This window comes from Alligator mississippiensis, chromosome 1, assembly GCF_030867095.1.
Source record: "Alligator mississippiensis isolate rAllMis1 chromosome 1, rAllMis1, whole genome shotgun sequence".
In the NCBI taxonomy this organism is placed as follows: Eukaryota; Metazoa; Chordata; order Crocodylia; family Alligatoridae; genus Alligator; species Alligator mississippiensis.
The window spans coordinates 44,210,595-44,230,891 of NC_081824.1; the positions used below are offsets into that span (position 1 = coordinate 44,210,595).

The 20,297-nt window shown below is 38.9% G+C and overlaps 1 protein-coding gene across 1 annotated transcript in view; it reads right to left on the reverse strand.

Annotated features, from left to right (window-relative positions):
* The window catches only part of CSMD1 (CUB and Sushi multiple domains 1), a 2,292,800-nt gene that overhangs the window by 201,811 nt on the left and 2,070,692 nt on the right, over positions 1-20,297 (reverse strand). Inside the window, exons 43-46 of the mRNA XM_019488443.2 lie at positions 13,956-14,133; positions 10,944-11,089; positions 8,089-8,169; positions 7,588-7,701 (exon numbers count right to left, since the gene is read on the reverse strand). Of these exons, the coding sequence (XP_019343988.2) occupies positions 7,588-7,701; positions 8,089-8,169; positions 10,944-11,089; positions 13,956-14,133 (519 nt within the window). The remainder of the gene's footprint in view (positions 1-7,587; positions 7,702-8,088; positions 8,170-10,943; positions 11,090-13,955; positions 14,134-20,297) is intronic.

Here is a 20,297-nt window from a genome sequence, read left to right on the forward strand (position 1 = left end):
GCTCTGTGCACATCAGGAAGGGTCCTGATGAGCACAGGGCTGGGAGACAGCTGCCACTGAAGCCAGCAAAGCTCTCCTGGCCCCATGCACATTGGGACACAGAGCTGCCAGTGAGCCCCATTCCCAGCAGCGCTCACCAACAGGAGGCTCACCAGGAGTTGTCCTGCTTCCAGGGCAGCTGCCAGCCAGTTCCCTGTTAGACAGGGATTCCCCACCCAGCAGGGGGCTCACCAAAAGCTGTCCCACTATTAAGGCCACTGCTGGCAAGCCCCCTGCTGGGCAGGGAATTCCTACGCAGCTGGGGGCTCACTGTCAGCTGCCCCAGGAATAGGACAGGTCCTGGCCAGCCCCCTGCCAGGTGGAGAATCCTCAACTTGTCTCAATTTGTGGGACTGATGCCAGCAAGCCCCTGGCTGAGCAGGGAAGCAAAGAGCTCCCCAGTCCCAGCACTGCGTGGCTCTTGGCTCAGGGGAAAACAGAGTGACCCTGTCCCTGTGCTGATCGGCTCCCAGGACAGGGGAGGTAAGGGCACTAGCTAGCTGCACAGTAGACTAATTTACTGCACAGTAAATGCCACGCATGTGTAGAGAGTGACGCATTACTGTGAAGTAGATTAGTCTATTGTGCATTAAAGAGTGTCGTGTAGACATGCCCGATTTTCTAGATATTACTTCACCTGTTCACAGTTCAGTCAATCCATATTCAGTCTTTTTGTAAACTTAACCTTAATGTTGTGGCTTTTTAGCTGAATTTTCAGTTAGCTTTCAAGAAATAAGGTTATTTTATAAAATGTCATATCTATAGTACAATATTATTTAATAAATAAATATTCTTGGTTAATAGGAATAACCATTATAGTGCTATACTAATTATGTTAAGACACAACAGGGTTATAAGGAACACTACACAATTCTATTTTTCCTGTTCAGTATAATATCTCATCTTGAGTATAATCTTTTAAAATTAGTATGCTCCTCCAAAGATGTAGTTACATTGAGGGTCTCTATGAAGGGTGAGGGACTGAATAGTGTACTTCCAATATATCAAAGTATTTATGTTGTAATTATCACCATAATTTAGAGTGCCCTAGAGATGTTAACATATTGCCCAACTCCGCTGTACACAAGATAGGTATTGTGCATGTCAGGGAGCTAGTGTAAACCTTATTAAAGATATCCAGATTCTACAGGGAAAAAGAAATAGTTTTTACAGTATGGCTTTGCTTCTTTCTCTTCCTTAGTTATGGTTCTCGTCTTCTCCATATATTTTCCTTCTGTTCCTTTCCATCTAGCTTTTTCTGAGTACTGTTTTTTGTTCATCTGTCAAACACTCTTGTACACCACATGCAGGTGTGCTAAGAAATTATTAGAAAGTTGAATTCAACTGATCTTCAACTATAAAAACCTACTCATTAACAAGCAATGATAATACATTGTTTCAGAATATATATATCTATATCTATATCACTAGATTTGAGACAGTGTACACCAAAGTGAAAAGTGGCATGTCAAAACAAAGAGTAGTGATAATGAAGAAAAGGGATGACTGAATCACTTACCAGAAGAAGCACCAAGAAAGGAAATTGTGCTAGGTGTTGGGTTTTTTTAATGTACCAGAAAAAAATCAGGTCTTATGTTAGACCTAGAAGCATTCCCATTAAGTAGAACATCAGTCTACTAGATATGGGTTTTATTTACATATGTTAATTGACTTCTTTTTTTATCAAGAAATGAGGAAGATTATTATGAATGTAGTAATATATCCATAAATGGAAACTAGAAGCTAAGAACAGCAGTTAAACTAATAAAACCTATACTAAAATTGATTAAAAAAAACAGAATGAGCAACAGAAAGAAGTTACCCTCATGGATCGCTGGTTTAGTTCCTTCATGTGCTGGTCCTGAGCGCATACTGATGTTATAGACATTAATTCTGATTACACACACTGAAATTCTGCACTAAAATTGCAACAAGCAGATATGCTAGATGCTCTTCAAAAGTAGCATTGCTTTAAGATCCTGAATTTACTACTCTGGTGCTGTAAATTCTTTTATAGTCTAGACAGTCAATCACAGATGTACTATATAGTATAACCTCATAACTCCGGCATGCTTGGAACTGAGCACCTGCCGGAAATGTGAAAATTCCCTTTTTTAGAAACCGGAGTGGCGGCTGGTCGTGGAGCAGGGGGAGGGGAATAGCGGTGGCTGGTCCTGGAGCAGCAGTCGCACATGGAGTGGGGTGGTGGATGGCACTAGCATCCACCGCATACAAGCTTCCCTCTCTGTGTCCAGGGGCAGGGGGCAGGGGGGAGCTGCAGTCAGTCCTGGAGAAGTGGCTGCATGCAGAGCAGTGACACTGGGGGGGTGAATGGCAGCAGAAGCCGCCACATGCAAGCTTCCCCATCCCCATCCAGAGGAGCAGAGGGGGAAGCTTAAAAAGTGATGGATTTTCAAGAATTCTGGATTTTCAAGATCTAGATTTATGAGATTATACTGTATTTACTTATATACCACATGAACCTTTTCCACAAAAATCAGCTCCAAAATTTCGCTGTGTGTCTTAATTAGGGAAGCTGATTTCCATGCTTTGATTCTGATGAAGAAAGAATGGAAGCATAAAGGCACTACTATAAGGCACAAGTGTAGGCTAGGGCTCAGGAAAAAAGTTTTTTTCTCTACATTCTGCCTTCCAACATGGTATGTGGCTTATTTGCAGGGCATGTGGCATGCAAGAAAATACAGAATTAGGGCCTTGTTACATGTTCATTTTAGACAGCTCCTGGATCTTTGAACCCCTGGACTGTCCACACATGAACACGTGAAAAATGTAAGCACTCTAGCTGACATAAAGTTATGCCATTCCAGCCTAGGAGTATCTCTGATCCATGTTATCCAATTTATGTTACACTAATGTGTAGCCACTCTACACTACACATTAGTGTGAACACCCCACTTGCCCCTCTCCTCCACTGGCCCAGATTGGGTCCACTGCCCCTCCACCCTCCCCAGCACACCAGATCCCCACTCACTGCCTCCCACCCACTCCCACACTTATCTGTGGCTGCCTGCACTATCTGTTCTGGAGAAAAGCAACAGCCCAGTGGCATTAGCTGGACAAGAAAGTTAACCCTTTCAAGCCAGTTTCCCCCAGACAAATAACATAGGCAGCTACAAGTAAATAGGTGGGGGAGATGGGGGAACCCCAATGGGCGGGAGGAGGCAGGGGGTTACCCCTTGCAGTCCTCCAGGCCCCTGCTGGACTAATGTGTGACAGCTCCAAACTTGAGCTAGCACCAACACCAAGCAACATTTGTGTTATGTGTAATGTGTAACAAGGCCTTTGGAAGCTCCTTATTTGAACATATATTTTGGAGCAAGATCCAAATGGATGATCACATAAAAAGTTAACAAAAGTTATCTTTTAATATTCCTCAGTGACCATTTCCAGGTTTTCTGGGATAGCAATATTTCTCACACATGTTTTGTCCAAGAAAACTCTATTTATGTTCCTTAACATGTAAGTTAAGTAAAAACAAGTCTTTTAAATTATCTTCTGGGATTATGTGTTATTTAAAGTGGGGGAAAAAAGAAGTTGAGTCTATTGATTCAGAGAGACCACATCTCCTTTTGATGTACCTGGTATAGTCTCTGCCTAGTAATCATTGCAATGTGAGCAGTGGAAATGGATGGGACATACAGAAAATAAAGTCTTTAAAAGAATGTTTGATGTTAAAAATGGGTAAGTTAAGTTAAATTTTATATTGATATTTTTTCCAGTAACTGTTTATGAAAACTAAAAAAAAATCATGAAACAGCTATTTAATGTAGGAAGCACATTGTCTGAAGAGAGAAATCTTTCACCTTTCATATTTATCAGAGAGATGAGTATCTGTGTCAGTCTGAAGTTAGGTAAGGGTGACACCTTAGAGACTTCCTAATTCAGACAGACATGAGTTTTTGCAGAGAATAACCTACTATGTCAGATGCTTAAGTGGATATTATTAAAAAAAAGAATAAGTATGTTTGGCCAAAAGTGTATAGCACAAGCCCCCCAATTTTCTGTCTAGCCCACTTCAGCCTCCCTCCTTGCCCCCATCAGGAAGAAGCTGGCATCACCCTTGGCTTCAGGACTGAACTCATAGCCTCAGTGAAATCAATGGGAATATTGACACTGATTTAGCTGGACTGGGATTTCATTGTACTTTTTTTTTTAAATCATGCTTTGGTTGTTACTCTTCAAAACTTTGCTCTATTCTTATGTCCTAAACCCTCACAGACTTTCTCTTCCTTCAACTGCCTCCTGTAAATCAATTGGAACAAGCAATCCCTTCTTTTTATTATCAATATCCACAGTGTTTTCCCTCTCCTGGACTGCTTCCTTCTTTTTTCATTTGTATGTGTTTGGCTTATCTTATTCAGATTGGAAGGATTTCAGAATAAAATAAGATCTTTTCTTCTAAATGGTTGTTAAATTTATGGTGCTCTATATATATTTTTTTGAAGATGAAATAAAAAGGAAAACAAATTATAGTCTCAAATTATAATCCAAAATAATTTAGTGTTACTTCAATTAATGTTAAAAAAGTATGCATTTTAATGGTAGTGGCATGCCTATTTACTATTTAACTATAACACCACTACATTTTCACTTATTCCCTCCTACTTTTTTTAAACCTATTGCTTTCCTCATATTTTTTGTAATACCATTGTCAAAAGCAATTCCCACTTATAGTACCAAATATTAAAATGCTTTCTGGCTTTATTACGGTTAAGCTGACCTTTTCCCAGAGTAGCAATCCTAAGTAAAACTGAGAAGGAAATGTCTTTTTTTTTTAATCTAGTGAAACGTTTTGAGCTATTTCCTTTTTCATCTTTGTTTTTAATCAACAAACAAAACACAAAAATCTCATCCAATTAACCAGCCAACCAAAGCCAGTCTCTACCTGCCTTATTTAGTCAAGAATTTTTATCCTGGGCCAGATAATCTATACTTTAAAAAGTTCAACTGAAATTGGTATGTTGTGATTAAAAGTTTTAGTTTTGACAAGTAAGAATTTTCTGGAAAAGATGAAAAAGAAAAAACATTTAAAAAAAATGTCCAAACAAGCTCTAATCTCAAATTCATAAATGCATAAAAGATTCTAGAGACAATAGTGCAAGTCTTTGTCCTCACAGATGTATCTTTCTCTGTCTTATATAAAAAAACTACCTCTATAACAGATTGCTTTGATTGCTTGAACAATAGTAAGTACTCTATACATTTAATTTTTCAAATATTTGTATCTAGAAATGAAACACCAAGCCTCATTTGCTTAATTTAATGAGAAACTGATAATAATCAATAAGGATGGAAATAGTCATGCTTTAAAAGCCATAATAATTAAAGGTAACTTTGAAAAGCAATATGCAATGACATGAGGACAGAAAGGAAAATATTGAATTTATGCAGATTGTAGGGGAAAACGATGAACTACATATTCTGTGAGGTTCTTGTACAGGGTCTCAAAGGATTACAAAGAAACAACGGGTGTTGCTAGGATCAAAGAAAAGCACTAGATTCTACAACTTGTACAAGACTTGTTGGAAATCAGCTCATCCCGTGTCTAACAGATGGCTAATCATTATCAGCTTCTAAAAGCTCTGTATACAATAATTCATCAGTTCATTTTGGAGACACTTGTGTTTTATTTACACTTTAATCAAAACGGCAAAAAGTTAAGATGCTGCTGTTATTGTAAACTCTAAGCTAGATTCATCATGCTAATACTACATATTCACTGGCAAAGCTAGCAATGACCAACCAGCTCAATGGAAATGCAAAGCAGCATAAAACTTTAGTTCATGGTGTTTTTATAAAAAAAAGAAGTGATATAAGACATCAGACATTCAACAATGAAAAGTTCACCCTGCTCACAAAACCACAACTGTTAGCTTAAATAAGCAGGTGTCCCTATTTTCTACTACCAGGTTCATAGGTTTGTATATTGCAGAAACACTTTGCATGAGATTCTCTCTTTTGCTAAAGACACTTTGAGCTGCATTAAGCAACATAAAATAAAGAGAGGGAAGCTGTGTGAGCAGCAAGGGGGTTTGCTCTTTGACTTTTGTTCAAGTTAGAGTGTCTGGGCTAATTGGCACTATCATTCAGCAGTGCTAATTAGCCTCATTAAGTGCCATGTGTGGGCAACGGTACTGTTTCCTGCATATGAAACAACTACCTATATCTGTCCTGTGTGCTTCAGGGCACAACCTCTGGGTACAGTAAGTTTACCACATGCACACACAGGTTTCCAGTGGTGCAATTTAAAATTACAGAGTTCTGATAATCCTTTCATAATTAAATGCTGCAGCTAATATATTGTGAAAGACTAGATTTTTTACTTCTCTCCACGTTTCCTCAAACTAAAGTTCTTATTTGAAATTTCAGGGACAGCATTTTTAGTGCTTAAGCCCCTTTTCATAAATCTGGTGGAAATCAAGGAAATAATTTGAACTATTATGGTTTAGATTTTCTTATTCTTTTTTGCTTCAGCATTTTGTAACTTTTTGTCATACAATACTTAATAAGCATAAACATAGTCTTAAAAAATCTTCAAGAATTTAATTTAGAGATGTTTCTCCCATGAAATCAAAGTGGTTGGTCCTCACATTTTAATGATATTTGCATTTGCTTTTCTGTGAATATAGAAGTAGAGATGGGACATACGGATACACTTTATTCACATAAAAGCAATGCACATTTTTAAAATCCTTAAATTTTAAATACATTAAACATTTATATGGAATGTGAATAATCAGTAAGAAGCTTTTCAGTGTTTCTTTGTGAATGCTTAAACTCACCATCTATATATATAAAGGCATATTTTTTAATGTTTTCAAATGTCTTATGGCATTTGGGGAAATGGTAAAGTATGTGCCTGTGTGCAAAAAATGGGTATGTATAAGTCACTTTTCCTTCTTTTTTCTAGATTTGTGTCAGGTACATCATGTTTAGAAATGTGTATATTGCATTTTAATTCCATCCAATTTCTTAGGGTTCCAGTTTTATACTGTTGTTGTTGTTATGCTTAAATTAGTATGGACAGGCTTGTTGGTAAGCAGACAGAATTCAGTTACTGATGGAAAATATTTTATACAAATCCAATGATAAACAGTTCTTTTTTTGTTTTGCTATGAATGTTTAATTTAAACATGTACTTAAATGAATACATGAGAACAAAGGATTTTTTCCCTTTTAGGATTAAACATTTTTGGTTATTTTAATGATACAATAATTACATTTAGTGAGTGCAGACACATACAATAAGAAAGAGATAGATACCGAACACTTTTGAAAATAAGCCCAGTTCCATTTGGATTCCTTAATATTGACTTATGTGCCTGACTTTAGGGACTACAGTATGAGAAGGTTGAAATTTCATTTGTAGATCAGGAAATACCTGGAAATATTTTTTTTCATTAAACCATGATGGAAAGCCAATAGAAAATAAGATGATCCCAAAACATGATGTTGTTTTATATAAAGAAAGAGAAAAAAAAGAATCCTCAAGGTAATTTAAATATGTAACTACAGAGATAAACTTACCTTCACAGAAAGGGGGTGAGCCCTCAAACTGCAATTGTGCATTCAGTTTGCAGGTCAATATGTCATTTCCAACCAAAGTGAAACCAGGATGGCACTTGTATTTGGCAAAGTCTCCTAAAAAGTTTCAGTAACAAAGACTTTCCTGAATACTTCTGTATTTTACATTATCTTTTATCATTTGATAATTATGCTACTTCCTTTCACATGCATTTTTATAGAAGAAAAGAAAAAAGAATGTAGTAATTAATAGGGAAGTTAATATTAAAAATAGATAAACAAAAAATTATCTTACACTCTGCTGGGAAGATGGAGAAACAAAGGAAAGAAAGATGTTCCCATTAAACTGGCATATTTGGCTCAAGTAAAAAAGAAAACTATCAGCATGAGGATGCCACAGAAAAATATTCAGAATAAGGATGAGCTGTTGTAGTAGTTTAACTATATTTTAAATAAAGAATGAACAAAGCTCCTGTGCATGAAAAAATAAGAAGTTGCTCTGACCTATTTCAAAATCCTCATCTTCTGTAAATAAATCAGCATGTGGAACTATTGGAGGAGGCTGGCACTTCTTAAGTTGATATGCTACAAAATAAAATGTAAGTACCAATAAATACCATTAAATACTGATAAGATTTAATATATTGAAATAGTTCCAATTATTCAATAGGTCCATAATCATACAATTGTCTGTACATAGACATCTGTGCTACCATAGGGCCTTGGCACAGGGTTATATTTATGGCATGCTTAATGCATTAGTCATGCCATAAATAGTAATGATGCCACATGTTCAACCAATTTTTGGTGCCATAAAGTGGTAAATGAGACACAAAGATATTCTACAAAAAATGTGAAACATCTTTGTGGCTAGTTTGTACGGCATCATAAATGGAACATGCAACATGCCCTCATCAGCTAACTGTCAGCCTCACCACTGATACTGAGGTCAGAGTCATGACAGCTCTGGTCCTGATGCTGCAAATTGGCTGCCGGGCAAGCCAGTTGAAAGGTTCCTGGAGGAGCTGACACCCCCTCTTCCCCCCCCCCCCCCCCCCGCTCCCCACACAGGAGCCTCTCCTGCATTGCTCTGATAGAAGCTGTGGAGAAAGACAGTCAATGTGCCAAATCAGCCTTCCCCCTCAAGGAAAGTTCAAAAATGCTCACTTTCAGTCCTACAAATGATGCTTTGGGCTGCAGCTCTGCAGTTGCCATGTGGGAAGAGCCAACTGTCTCCCCTCCCTGTGGCACTTACTTACAGCTGCCAGCAGGGCTTCCACTGCTCAGCTTTTAACTTACCTGTGCAGGTGGAACCTGGGATCCTGAACCTGGGCTTCAATTTACTGGCAGGTAGAAAGGGTATCATTTGAATCCAAAAATCATGCATATGTGGCAAATGCTGGGATCAGGGATCAGATCCCAAGGCATCATTAAATTAATGTGTGCCTGGGGCCATATAGTGGTATGCTGACTTTGAGACAGCCAATTGTGGATTTGGGATCTAATTTTCAAAATTAAACATGGTAACTGAAGCATTATTGGCATTTATAAAGCAATGTTTAAAATACTTGTTATGGATATAAACATATACATACAATACAAATTAAATAATCAAATCCATCTTTAGTTTAAATGAACCTTGAGTAACTAAGAGGAAGTTTATACACTCCCCTACTGATTCAATTTTGTTCAGTGCACACCAAAGCCTGGAAATAAAGAAATGTAAGATGGTTTAACGTAACCATGAACATATGTGCAAGCCTTATCTCAGGTAGGTTTGTTGGCATGCATTCGAAGTGACAACAATATGGTCATGCAGCCTAGTATGTGGATTTCAACGGTTTTCCTGAGGTAATCCCAAAGGAAGGGTAAACATAAGCTAAGAATCAATCTGACTTAATAGATATTTAACTCTAACAGAAAATAAAGTCAAATAAGTGTAGAATTTGTTTGTTTATTTATATGCTTGGTTGTTTGTCATGGCTTCCTCTCCAGATCTTCAGATTTGTTGAGGTTTGTGTAATCTCTTACATTTTAGGTGAATTCTAGGTTAAATCCTAGACATATGTCTGCTGACCAGCGTTTCTTGTTGTGCAGTTCCATTGGAAAAGTTAATACTACTACAATTACTAGCATGTTTTCAAGTCTGGACATGTACTTTGTTTATATTTCTACTAACCATTTACTACTTGATTGTCCCTCATAACCAAAGATGTATTAGCTCCAAAATGAAGATGTGATGTCAGTATGGGACAAGAGAGCACATATTGTATAAATCTCTCTTCTTCCACAGAAACCAGGCTTGGTTAAGAACACAGATGCTCCCTGCATCTTCCAAATCCCCTCCCCACTTGCCAAGTTACAGAAGTTAAGAACAAACAAACAAAACATATTGTTCATTGGTTCTCATCTCCAGCTCTCTATGGCAGATGTAAATTACTGCCTGTGACTGTATTTTTGTAGACACTGAACAGGGAAAAAGATGGGCTATAATCCACAAACAAAGAGCTGCTAAAGAAGGGGAAAACATGTGCATAAAAAAATCCTATTTCTGACTAGGTTTGTGCTCCTGGTGGAAAAACTTACCCAGTGTGGCATATATAGACATTTGAATGCTGAGGCCCTAAAGTGTGGGGAGCTTGCATTGCTGACACTGTGCAGACAGAGGGGGCTCCTTTGCACACATCTCAGCATGCTCTGAAAGCTCCCTTAAGTCTGTCTAGACACATGTGGCAGAAGTGCATAGGGCATCCCTGATGTATTGTGCTTCTGCTGGAGCATCATAATCCAGCAACTGACATACTGTCTTCTGGAAAGGGGGAGGAGGGGATGCTGGATGACTATATTCTCTTTTGAGAGAGCCACAGCATGAACAGACATTCACTCTCTCAGGAGAAATTCTCCTGGGATTGATTTAACCATGGATATTCCAAGGTGATTTTTTTTTCTGGAGCAGCCATTTTTATTCTGGGAGAAAAAGCCTGAACATATGTACACTCATAGTTTCTCCTGAGAGAACAGCAACTCTTGCAGGAGAAACTGAATATCTGTATGAGGCCCTGGTTTCACATAAATAAGACAAGTCTTTCATAAGAGATAAGTCAAAATTGACCTTAAAATAATAAGAATAAAAATAATTATTGAGATTTTTTTTCCTGAAAATACAAGACTTGACAAAATGATCATGAAAATCTGTAATGTTCAATTAAAATAGCAGGCCATAAAAACGAATACATTTATCTTAAGATCATCAAGGGCACGGGTAGTTAAGGAATAACTGAAAAAGAAAGAAAGAAAGAACATACATACACTTTGATTCCCAGAAGAAAAGTAAACTATAGAATATTGAACAAACTGACCATGAAAATTGAGGACAAAGAATCCTCCAGTTGAAAAGTCACTATGAAATTTGAGAAGGGCCTGGTTGGTTGAGCTGTAAGCTGTTTCAAGAGCTGTATTGCCACTGAAAACTCCCAGCTGAGGTGAATTCTGGTCAGGACCATCCCTAGGGACCAAAGTAAAGAAATCAGTCAGTGAAAACCTACAATTAAGGTTAAATTAGCAATTTATTTTCTCCTGACAGCAGACTAAATCTTTGAGAAAGCGGGTTAATTCTAACTATTGTACTTGAGGTTACTTCATTTGTATTCAAGACTACGAAGGCAATGTTGAACATTCTTTCTAACGTCAAAGCCTGATCTTTGTAGAAAAGGTTGGGAAAATTGTATAGCAGATTTTATATTTGTTCAGGCAGGTTATTTGCTGGCTTCTTTTAGAGCAGCTGGGTCTTTCTACACCCATCTTGTTTCTGAATGTCTTTTATATAAATCTTTTGTATTTCAGTAAAATATGAACCTTTAAGTAAATCAGGGAAATTATTTCAGTCTCCTTTATTCCCAGTAACTTTTATTATTAAGGGCATTTTTACAATTTTTTTTAAAAATGTTTTTGTGCCAAACTATTTACCCATGTAAATAGTTCTACTGAAGTCAAAGGAGTAAACATGTGTAGGATGACATAATTTTAATTCATTCTATTCATTGTGGATTTGTGTTAAGAAAGAAGAATAAGAGGTCTTTACTTCACAACAGCAAAAGAGGTGCTCATAGAGACATACTCATATGCAGCTAATTTCACTTTGAATATCATCATATAAACACATTTCAGCTAAAACACTATTCCAAAATAAAAGCAGCTAATTGCTATCACTGAAGAATTTCCAAGCTGTGTAAGTCTATTTTTGTGAAACTGTTGTATGCTAGAACTACTGAATCTATGATGAATTAAGCTTTTGTGATATGTACTTTAGTACACTAGAGATTAACCAAAGATTTCCAGCAATCACTTAGCTTCTGACCTTCTGCTCTCTTTAGATCAAAAGGATATTTCCTCACTGTGATGAGTTCAGTCCTACTTCTCACACATGAAAAGCCAATAAATTAATTTATTTCTTTTCTATTTCAAACTTATAAAGTAAGCTTTCTGATCATAGACAGGTCATTCAATATAGCCACAAACTATTTAAAGATATACAAGTATCCAAAAGATGTTACGTATAAAACTATCATTTGCAAAGTGAGTTTCCTGCAGTTACCACTATACCACTGAAATACTTATTTTATCCTCTAATGGGAGCATGTATTTCCCCTCTGGCATTAGTGACAAAAATAAACTAATAATTAACAGTAACAGGGTGCTGAGATTTTCCCTTTTATTTCTCTTACCAGTGAATTTCAGTATCATTTTCAAAGTAATGAATATTTAATGTGACCTCTGCATTTTAATTAATGGTTTAATCTTAAAAGGTAAAAACAATGTTACTACAGGTCTGCAAGTTATGGGAATATATATATTCATGCATGCATATATACATACATACATACATGTATATATGTATGTGTATAACATATATTATTGTTTTATTTTATAATATTTAGATAATGCATATGAGGAACTACTATTCCTAAGCAGTTGGACTTACCTGTCAGTTACTGTCCTGCACATGGTCTTAGTGTTAATGTAGTGACAGTTATAATTTAAAGATGCTCCCTAATTTAGAAGAGTTGCTAAACAAGAGGTGGTTCCTTACTTAAGAGCTAACTACCTAGTTACTCACTTAGCAAGAAAGACAAAGAGTCTGCAGATATTGCATAATGTTCCATAAATTAAAGTGTGTTGCTCTTCTAATTTGCATATACCTCTGTTCATTGAACCCAGTGATCACTGTACTAACCAGGTTGTTTTAAACTTGATCATATGTATTCATATAAAGTTTTCTCATGTATAATGTAATATAATATAAAATATTACTTTTGTATTTCAATATATACTTTCAAATATGGTATATTTTAACAACATTATCACAGTTCCACTAACAGTCTATCCTAGCTGAAGACAACAGTGTCTTCAGTGTTTTCAATGATATAATATAGGGTGGCATGTCTCTGTAGAAACAGGTCTCTATGGAGCCAAGGGGAAAAGGACCTGTTCAATAAGGATGGAAATGTAAAGGTTTTCCTTCATAAGCCATACAATTTTTTTAGACCTTTCTAATACTTTTAATTGTTTATGTACTATCTGTGAAGAGGAATTCACTCTCTGGTTACAGGCAATCACACTTCGTAGGTACACTGTGTATTTTGATCCTCTAAAAGACTTCTCTTCAAAAACATGTACATTTAAATGTCAATATATATATCCAAACAGACAGGTTTAAAAATGGAGGTATTTCTAGGATTTTGCATTTGGGTTGATAAATAATTTTCTATGGGAGAAGATCATTTGCCTAAGCACTATCTTGCACTTTAAATTTAAATTTAAATTTTCAAAGAGGATATAATGTGATATATTTTAGATTTGCACTGATCATTATAGCAACAGATTTAGCATTGTATATAATAGTGTACATATAGGTAACTCAATTAAACATACACAGACTATCTCATCTGTTTTACCAGAACTGCCTCACATAGAAAATACCACCATTTAAAGATACAGTAAGCTGGGTGGCATTTCTCAACCTATTCTAAGCAAAACACTGCTGCTTAATAGAACCTTTGTTTTTTCTAACTTTCTACAATTCAAATTGGAGTTCATATACAAGCTTTTGCTAACTGGGCTTAAGTATATAGATAATTTTTAAAAAGAAAGTCTTATAGATAAGATTATGTCAATAAAATTAGTTATGTTGAACTTGTTCTATGCATTTACTGTTGACCTATATTCTATCTCTTGTTAAATTTACTCTTAATCATGCTATTTCTCTGTAACTGATATTGCTCTGTATATAACAATACCAATTCATAGGAATAGACATAGAGTCAAAGTTAAATCAAACAGAAACCAATCATTTGTGTTAAAAGGTCACATACCAAACTGCTATATAGTCATTCACTGGTTCAGTTTGGAGTAAGGTGAAGTTGATATAAATTCCATGACCCTGAGGCACAGAAATAAGCCAGGTACAGTCCTTTGAATTTGGATATTCATCTGGAAATCCTGGGGAATAAACTGTACCATTCTGAGAGGTTACATTATAGCCACAAGGAGCTGAAAAGAAAATAAACGACAAATTAAAAGGAGGAATATATTTACTGCTTAAATACTTATAGCAAAATGCCCCAACATTTTAGTAGCTCTGCAGGACAAATTAATCTAGGTCTTCAAGAGAACAATTTTCCTTGGTTGGTTGTCTCTCAGTGATAAGAGGATTTATTCCTAAGAAATAATTTACTCCTGATGTATTTCAGATTATATTGCTTAAAACCCCTCAGAATCTGTTCAAAATATTGCTTTTGTACAACTGTTCTGAAATGAAGTTATTATTCATTAAACGTAGTCTTTTCCCGTTTTATTTTATGTAGGAATTTAAAAAAATTCTGAAACTGAACCCTGACTAGAACTGGTACAAAATTCCAAAAATAGCTTTAGCACTGACTATAAGCACAAATGTCAAAAACATTTTATTTATCTTAGTTCTCCACCATGTTTAATGATACTTTAAATTGCAGTTTGTGAGTTGATTATTCTTTTTTGACAAGTGCAATTAAGATCGACATAGGCATAAATTAGCATATACTTGCATAATGACATTCTGGGGCAATTTTGTAGCTTGGACATGAAGCTGACATTATTTAAAGGTGACTAATATTTAAGGAGGTATCATCTTATGTACCAAAAATCAATTATTATGGGCTGAAGTGGGGAAATGCTTAAATAGGTAGCCAGGAGTATCAAGTATCAACAAGGTAAATATTTAGCCTTTGTTGGGTACATTTTATTTTGTGCTGTGTACACATGTATCAAAGAAAGAAGTTTTCCATATATCTCTGCACACTACATCTACACATTCACTCTTTCCAGTGTCCTTGGATATCCTGAGATTTAATACCACACCCTCCAGCCAAATTTTATGTACATGTCCTTCCTAAGTCAAACCTATTCTGTAGGTTTGGTGTTGGTGGGACAAATAAAATGAGGGAAATTAATGGATTATAAGTGTTATGCTATTAGGAGAGTTTGTGGGTTTGTTAAGGGTAATCCCTTGTGTGGTTCTTCTACATTTTTTCACATGCCACTCAACATGTAGGTCACAGGTGGTCAACTTGTGGCATGTGCAGCCTCTGTGTGGGGCATGTGTCAGACTGGAGAGAGGACAGGCAGGACAGTGATAGACAGGGCAGGCAGTGGAAAGCAGATCAGGAAATCAGGAGGGAAGCACAGGGTAGGAAGCAGAAAGCAGAGCAGCAACTTGGTCAGGGAGTATGGTGCTGGGAGCGAAAAGGTGAACACCAGACTGAGTAAGGGAAAGGGATTAGAGTGGCACTCAGGGAGGGTGCATCCCTGCCAAAAATGTTGGCCCCCACTGATGGAAGTCATGTGTAGCAGGAACTGAACTGATGTAGCTGATGTTAACATAGAGTGTAATAGTAGTGAAATGTAACCATGTTAGTCTTGTCCTGTAAGTAGCTTGAACACTCCATTTTGTATTCTTTTGCTTGACATAAGCGAATGAACTCTGTATGCCCTTTTTGAATGAGTGTATGTGAAACGGTGAATGGTGAGAGAATGGCATAGAGACAGGAGAAAAAGATTTAACTGTTTATGCAAGGAACAAGGTGCCAAATGTAAGTTACCAGTCAGTAAACTAATTAATGGGTGGCTAAAGAATCCCTTTGAGGCCTAGGGTGCAAAGGAGATAATGGTGGGCATTAAACTAGCTTTGCTGGGGGAAGGGGCCTCTCTGAGTGGAGAGGCTGCTTCTCCAGCATGCAGGGTGACAAGAAAAAGGGATGCCCAGGTAAGCAACAATGTCCTGGGAGTAGGGGGCCTCAAGTGTCCTGTGAGTTGGGGGGAGGCGTGTGCACCCTCAAGGGACCTCAAGTGCCTCTACACTAATGCTCATAGTATGGGGAACAAGCAGGAGGAACTGTGCCTCCTGATTGCGAGTAAGAATCCAGACTTAGTAGGGCCCACAGAAACCTGGTGGGACCCCACCATGACTGGGCAGTGAGCATTTGGGGATACACCCTATATAGAAGTGACAAGACAGAGAGGAAAGGTGGGGGTGGGGGTCACACTCTATGTCAAAGAGCACCTCACAACATCAAGGATTAGCTTCAGGTTAGAGGAGCAGCTGGAGTACTGCGTCCAGTTTTGGGCCCCACAAGTCAAAAAGGATGTGGAGAAGCCTGAGAGAGTCCAGAGGAAAGCCATGTGCACAATCAGAGGTCAGGAAACAGAACTTGTCTATGAAATCTATGAAATCTATGAGGGTCGGGTGGAGACACTGTGGGTCAAAATACAAGGGGGGCATGGTGAAAGGGGGTGTCTACTACAGACCACCCAACCAGGGGGAAGAGCTGGACCAGGACTTCTCTGGTCAGCTTATGGAGGTGGTTAGGTCAAGGAATGTTATTGTAATGGGTGACCTAAACTACGCAGACATTTGCTGAGAGGAGCAGACAGCCAGGTCTGACTGCTCACATAGGTTCCTGGCTGTATTACAGGACCTTCACCTTATCCAGGAGGTGCACAGCCCCACTAGGGGGATTGCCTTGCTGGACCTGGTCCTGGCCACTGGGGATGACCTGGTGAGGGGATTGCAGGTCTTTGACTACCTGGGCAATAGCGATCATCACCTGCTGGAATTCACTATCCAATGCAGGGTGTCAAGGGCTTACAGGAAGACTAAAGCCCTTGACTTCAGAAGGACCAACTTCAATGAGCTTTGGAGATTAATTGGGGAGGCACTGAGGGCCCAGAAGGTAGAGGAGATGGGAGTCCATGAGGGGTGGTTGTACCTTAAGGGAACAATCCTCCAGGGCCAAAGGGTAACAGTCCCTGAGAAGCAAGCTGGGTAAGAGTGCTCAGAAACCCCCTTGGCTCAGCAAGGGCATTCAGGAATGCCTCAGGACTAAAAGAGTGCCATACAACCAGTGGAAAGGAAGAGCTATCACCAAGGAGGAGTACTCCACCTCTGCCCGGGAGTCTAGGAGGGCTATTAGGAAGGCCAAGGCAGAGATGGAACTCAGGCTAGCATCCAGGATTAAGGACAGCAAAAAGTCCTTTTTCAAGTACATTGGGAGCAAGAAGAGGGCACCAGGCAATGTAGGGCCTCTGCAAGACGCAAACGGTAATCTTGTCGCTATACTAGATGAAAAAGCTGATATTTTTAACAGTTTCGTTGCCTCTGTTTTCTTGAACAGGGACCAGGACATCCCACCTACCAGAGGTAGAGACAATCTCAGGGATAGCTCTCAGGCCTTTGGTCAGCACAGATGTAGTTAGAGATCTTCTGGAAGGGCTGGAAGTTTTTAAATCTGCAGGTCCAGATGCCCTCCACCCACGGGTGTTGAGGGAACTGGCAGGGGTCATCACGGAACCCTTTGCCCAGCTGTATGAGCATTCATGGTCATCTGGTCAAGTGCTGAAGGATTGGGAAACTAGCTAATGTGGTCCCAATTTTTAAGAACGGGAGGAAGGAGGACCCAAGTAACTATAGGCCCATAAGCCTCACCTCGGTGCTCGGGAAGATCTTGGAGAGAATCATCAAGAAGCACATCTGCGGGGGGCCAGTAGGGGAGATCATGCTCAGGGGCAATCAGCATGGGTTCATCAAAGGCAGTTCCTGCCTGACCGACCTGATTGCCTTTAATGACCAAGTAACTAAGTCCTTGGATGATGGTGCCACCATGGACGTAGTCTTTCTAGACTTTAAGAAGGCCTTTGACATTGTCTCTTGCCCCATTCTCATAAAAAATTAGGTGACTGTGGCATTCATGCCTACACAGCTGGATGGGTAAAAAATTGGCTGATGGGGTGCACCCAGAGAGTAGTGGTGGATGGGTCGTACTCAACCTGGCAAGATGTGAGCAATGGGGTACCCCAGGGCTCAGTCCTCGGGCCTGCACTGTTTAACATCTTCATCAGTGACTTGGATGAGAGGGTTTAAAGCACATTGTCCAAGTTTGCTGATGACACCAAGATGTGGGGTGAGGTAGACACACTTGAAGGGAGAGAGAGGCTGCAACTAGATTTAGACAGACTACAAAAGTGGGCAGATGAGAATAGGATGGGGTTCAACGTAGACAAATGCAGGGTGCTGCACCTTGGGAGAAGGAATCCACAGCATACATACAGGCTGGGGAGTTCCCCCCTTGAAAGCACAGAGGCGGAAAGGGATCTTGGAGTCATTATTAACTCCAAGATGAACATGATCCGCCAATGCCAGACTGCAGCCAGCAAGGCCAGCCATACCTTGCCATGCATCCAAAGGTGCATCTCAAGCCGGTCCAAAGAGTTGATACTCCCCCTCTATGTGACATTGCTCATGCCACAATTGGAGTACTGCGTCCAGTACTGGGCACCACACTTTAGAAAGGATGTGGCCAGCTGGGAGAGAGTTCAGAGGAGGGCCACGCATTAGGGAAGCAGGACAGGCCCTATGGGGAGAGACTGAGGGACCTGAACCTACTCAGGGTCAGCAAGAAGAGGCTGAGGGAAGACCTGGTGGCTGCCTACAAACTCATCAGGGGAGATCATCAGCAAATAGGAAAAGCCCTATTCTCCTCAGCACCACCTGGGGTGATGAGGAACAATAGTAATAAATTGATGGACAATAGATTTAGGTTAGAGATCAGAAGACAATATTTTACAGTTAGGGTGGCCAGAATCTGGAACCAACTTCCTAGGAAAATGGTTCCTTTGGGCAAATTCAAAAAGAGGTTAGATGATCACCTGTCTAGGGTCTTGTGAACCCAGCATTCATTCCTGCCTGTGGCAGGGGGTCAGGCTAGATGATCTGTTCAGGTCCCTCCTGACCCTAGCTACTATGAAACTATGGAACTATGAGGAGGAGGAAGGCATACATCCTACCAGGTGGGCAGCAAGGACACTCCAAAGCTGAGATACCACCTTTTATGACTAAACTGACCTTGGGCTGAGATAAGCTGAAGATGAATGAAGAACAACTGCAAAAACAGAAGCTGGGGTGGAAAAGCCACAAAGCACTGAAAAAAAGGATGCCAATCCCTATAAAAGAAGGCTTTGAAATGCTAAGTTGGGTGAGTCTCATGCTCAACTGCTGTTTCTTCAGAGCACAGGTGCATCTGTTCACACTGTTCCTTTTTTCACCCCACTCCAAGTTGCTCTCTCCAGGATATCTCTCATAATAACCACCTTGCCTGCTATCTGCATCTTCTCTCAATAAGGCCTGAGCCAGCCACCCAGTGCTATTATTGAATAACTGCTGCTGGTCACTATAATGTCTAAATTAAATGGTTGTTTTGTGTTTGTGTGTGCCTGTGTGTAATGATGTGCATGATGGTCTCTGTGTGTCTATGAGTGGTGTGTCTGAAACTCTATGTCTAATTCATGTAATCAATAAACACAGCAGTTTGCCTTATCCCTCTTTATACAGTCTTGCTATTGATTTAATAATTAATAATTTAAAGTAATGCATGAACCTGGATAAAGCAGGGTTGCCAGCCCCTGCATTTGCCTCATTTGCAACTGCTAAAACTATTCAAGGGTACCTGACAGATTCTGCCAGGCTTTAAGTCACTGCAAAGGTGGCTTTAATCCATTTTAAATGTTCCCTTGCCCTCTAGATTTAGGCAAAGCATAAACTGTTTGCTTCAGAAAATCTAGTCTGCTCTTTTCACAGTGTTTCCTGTCTCTAATGGTTCATGGAGCATTAGACATCTTGAATGATTGCTGTGTTCCCGCTACTGATATAGTTTCAGGAGCAGAACTCTTTAAGCTACATTTTGGTTATATTTTTTTCTAAAACTATTTGTGGCTTTACACTAAAGTAATAATAATAATTTTAACAACTTGTTAAAGCATTAATCATTTTATGAATTGTGGGGTATTTTCTGGGGGTGTTTCAGACAAAATATTTTTTTCTTTTCTTTATTTTTAATTTGGCTTTCCTGAGGCAACAAGCCTTTATTAAAGAAAATGGTTTAATTGTAGGTTGGTAGGATCAAGCCATCCTCCTAAATGCGGTAGTAGACATATCTTGGGATCATACCATGAGTATCAATTTGGGAATAGGCCTTGGAGCAGTCTAGAAAATAAAAAAAAACAATGGGCTGGAGCCACAAGGGATGAGTAAATAATGATGATTATGGTTATGATGAAGGCACATGTGGGACAAATTTCCATGTTGTAACTACCAACATTAAGGTAGTTGGAAGATATAGGAAACA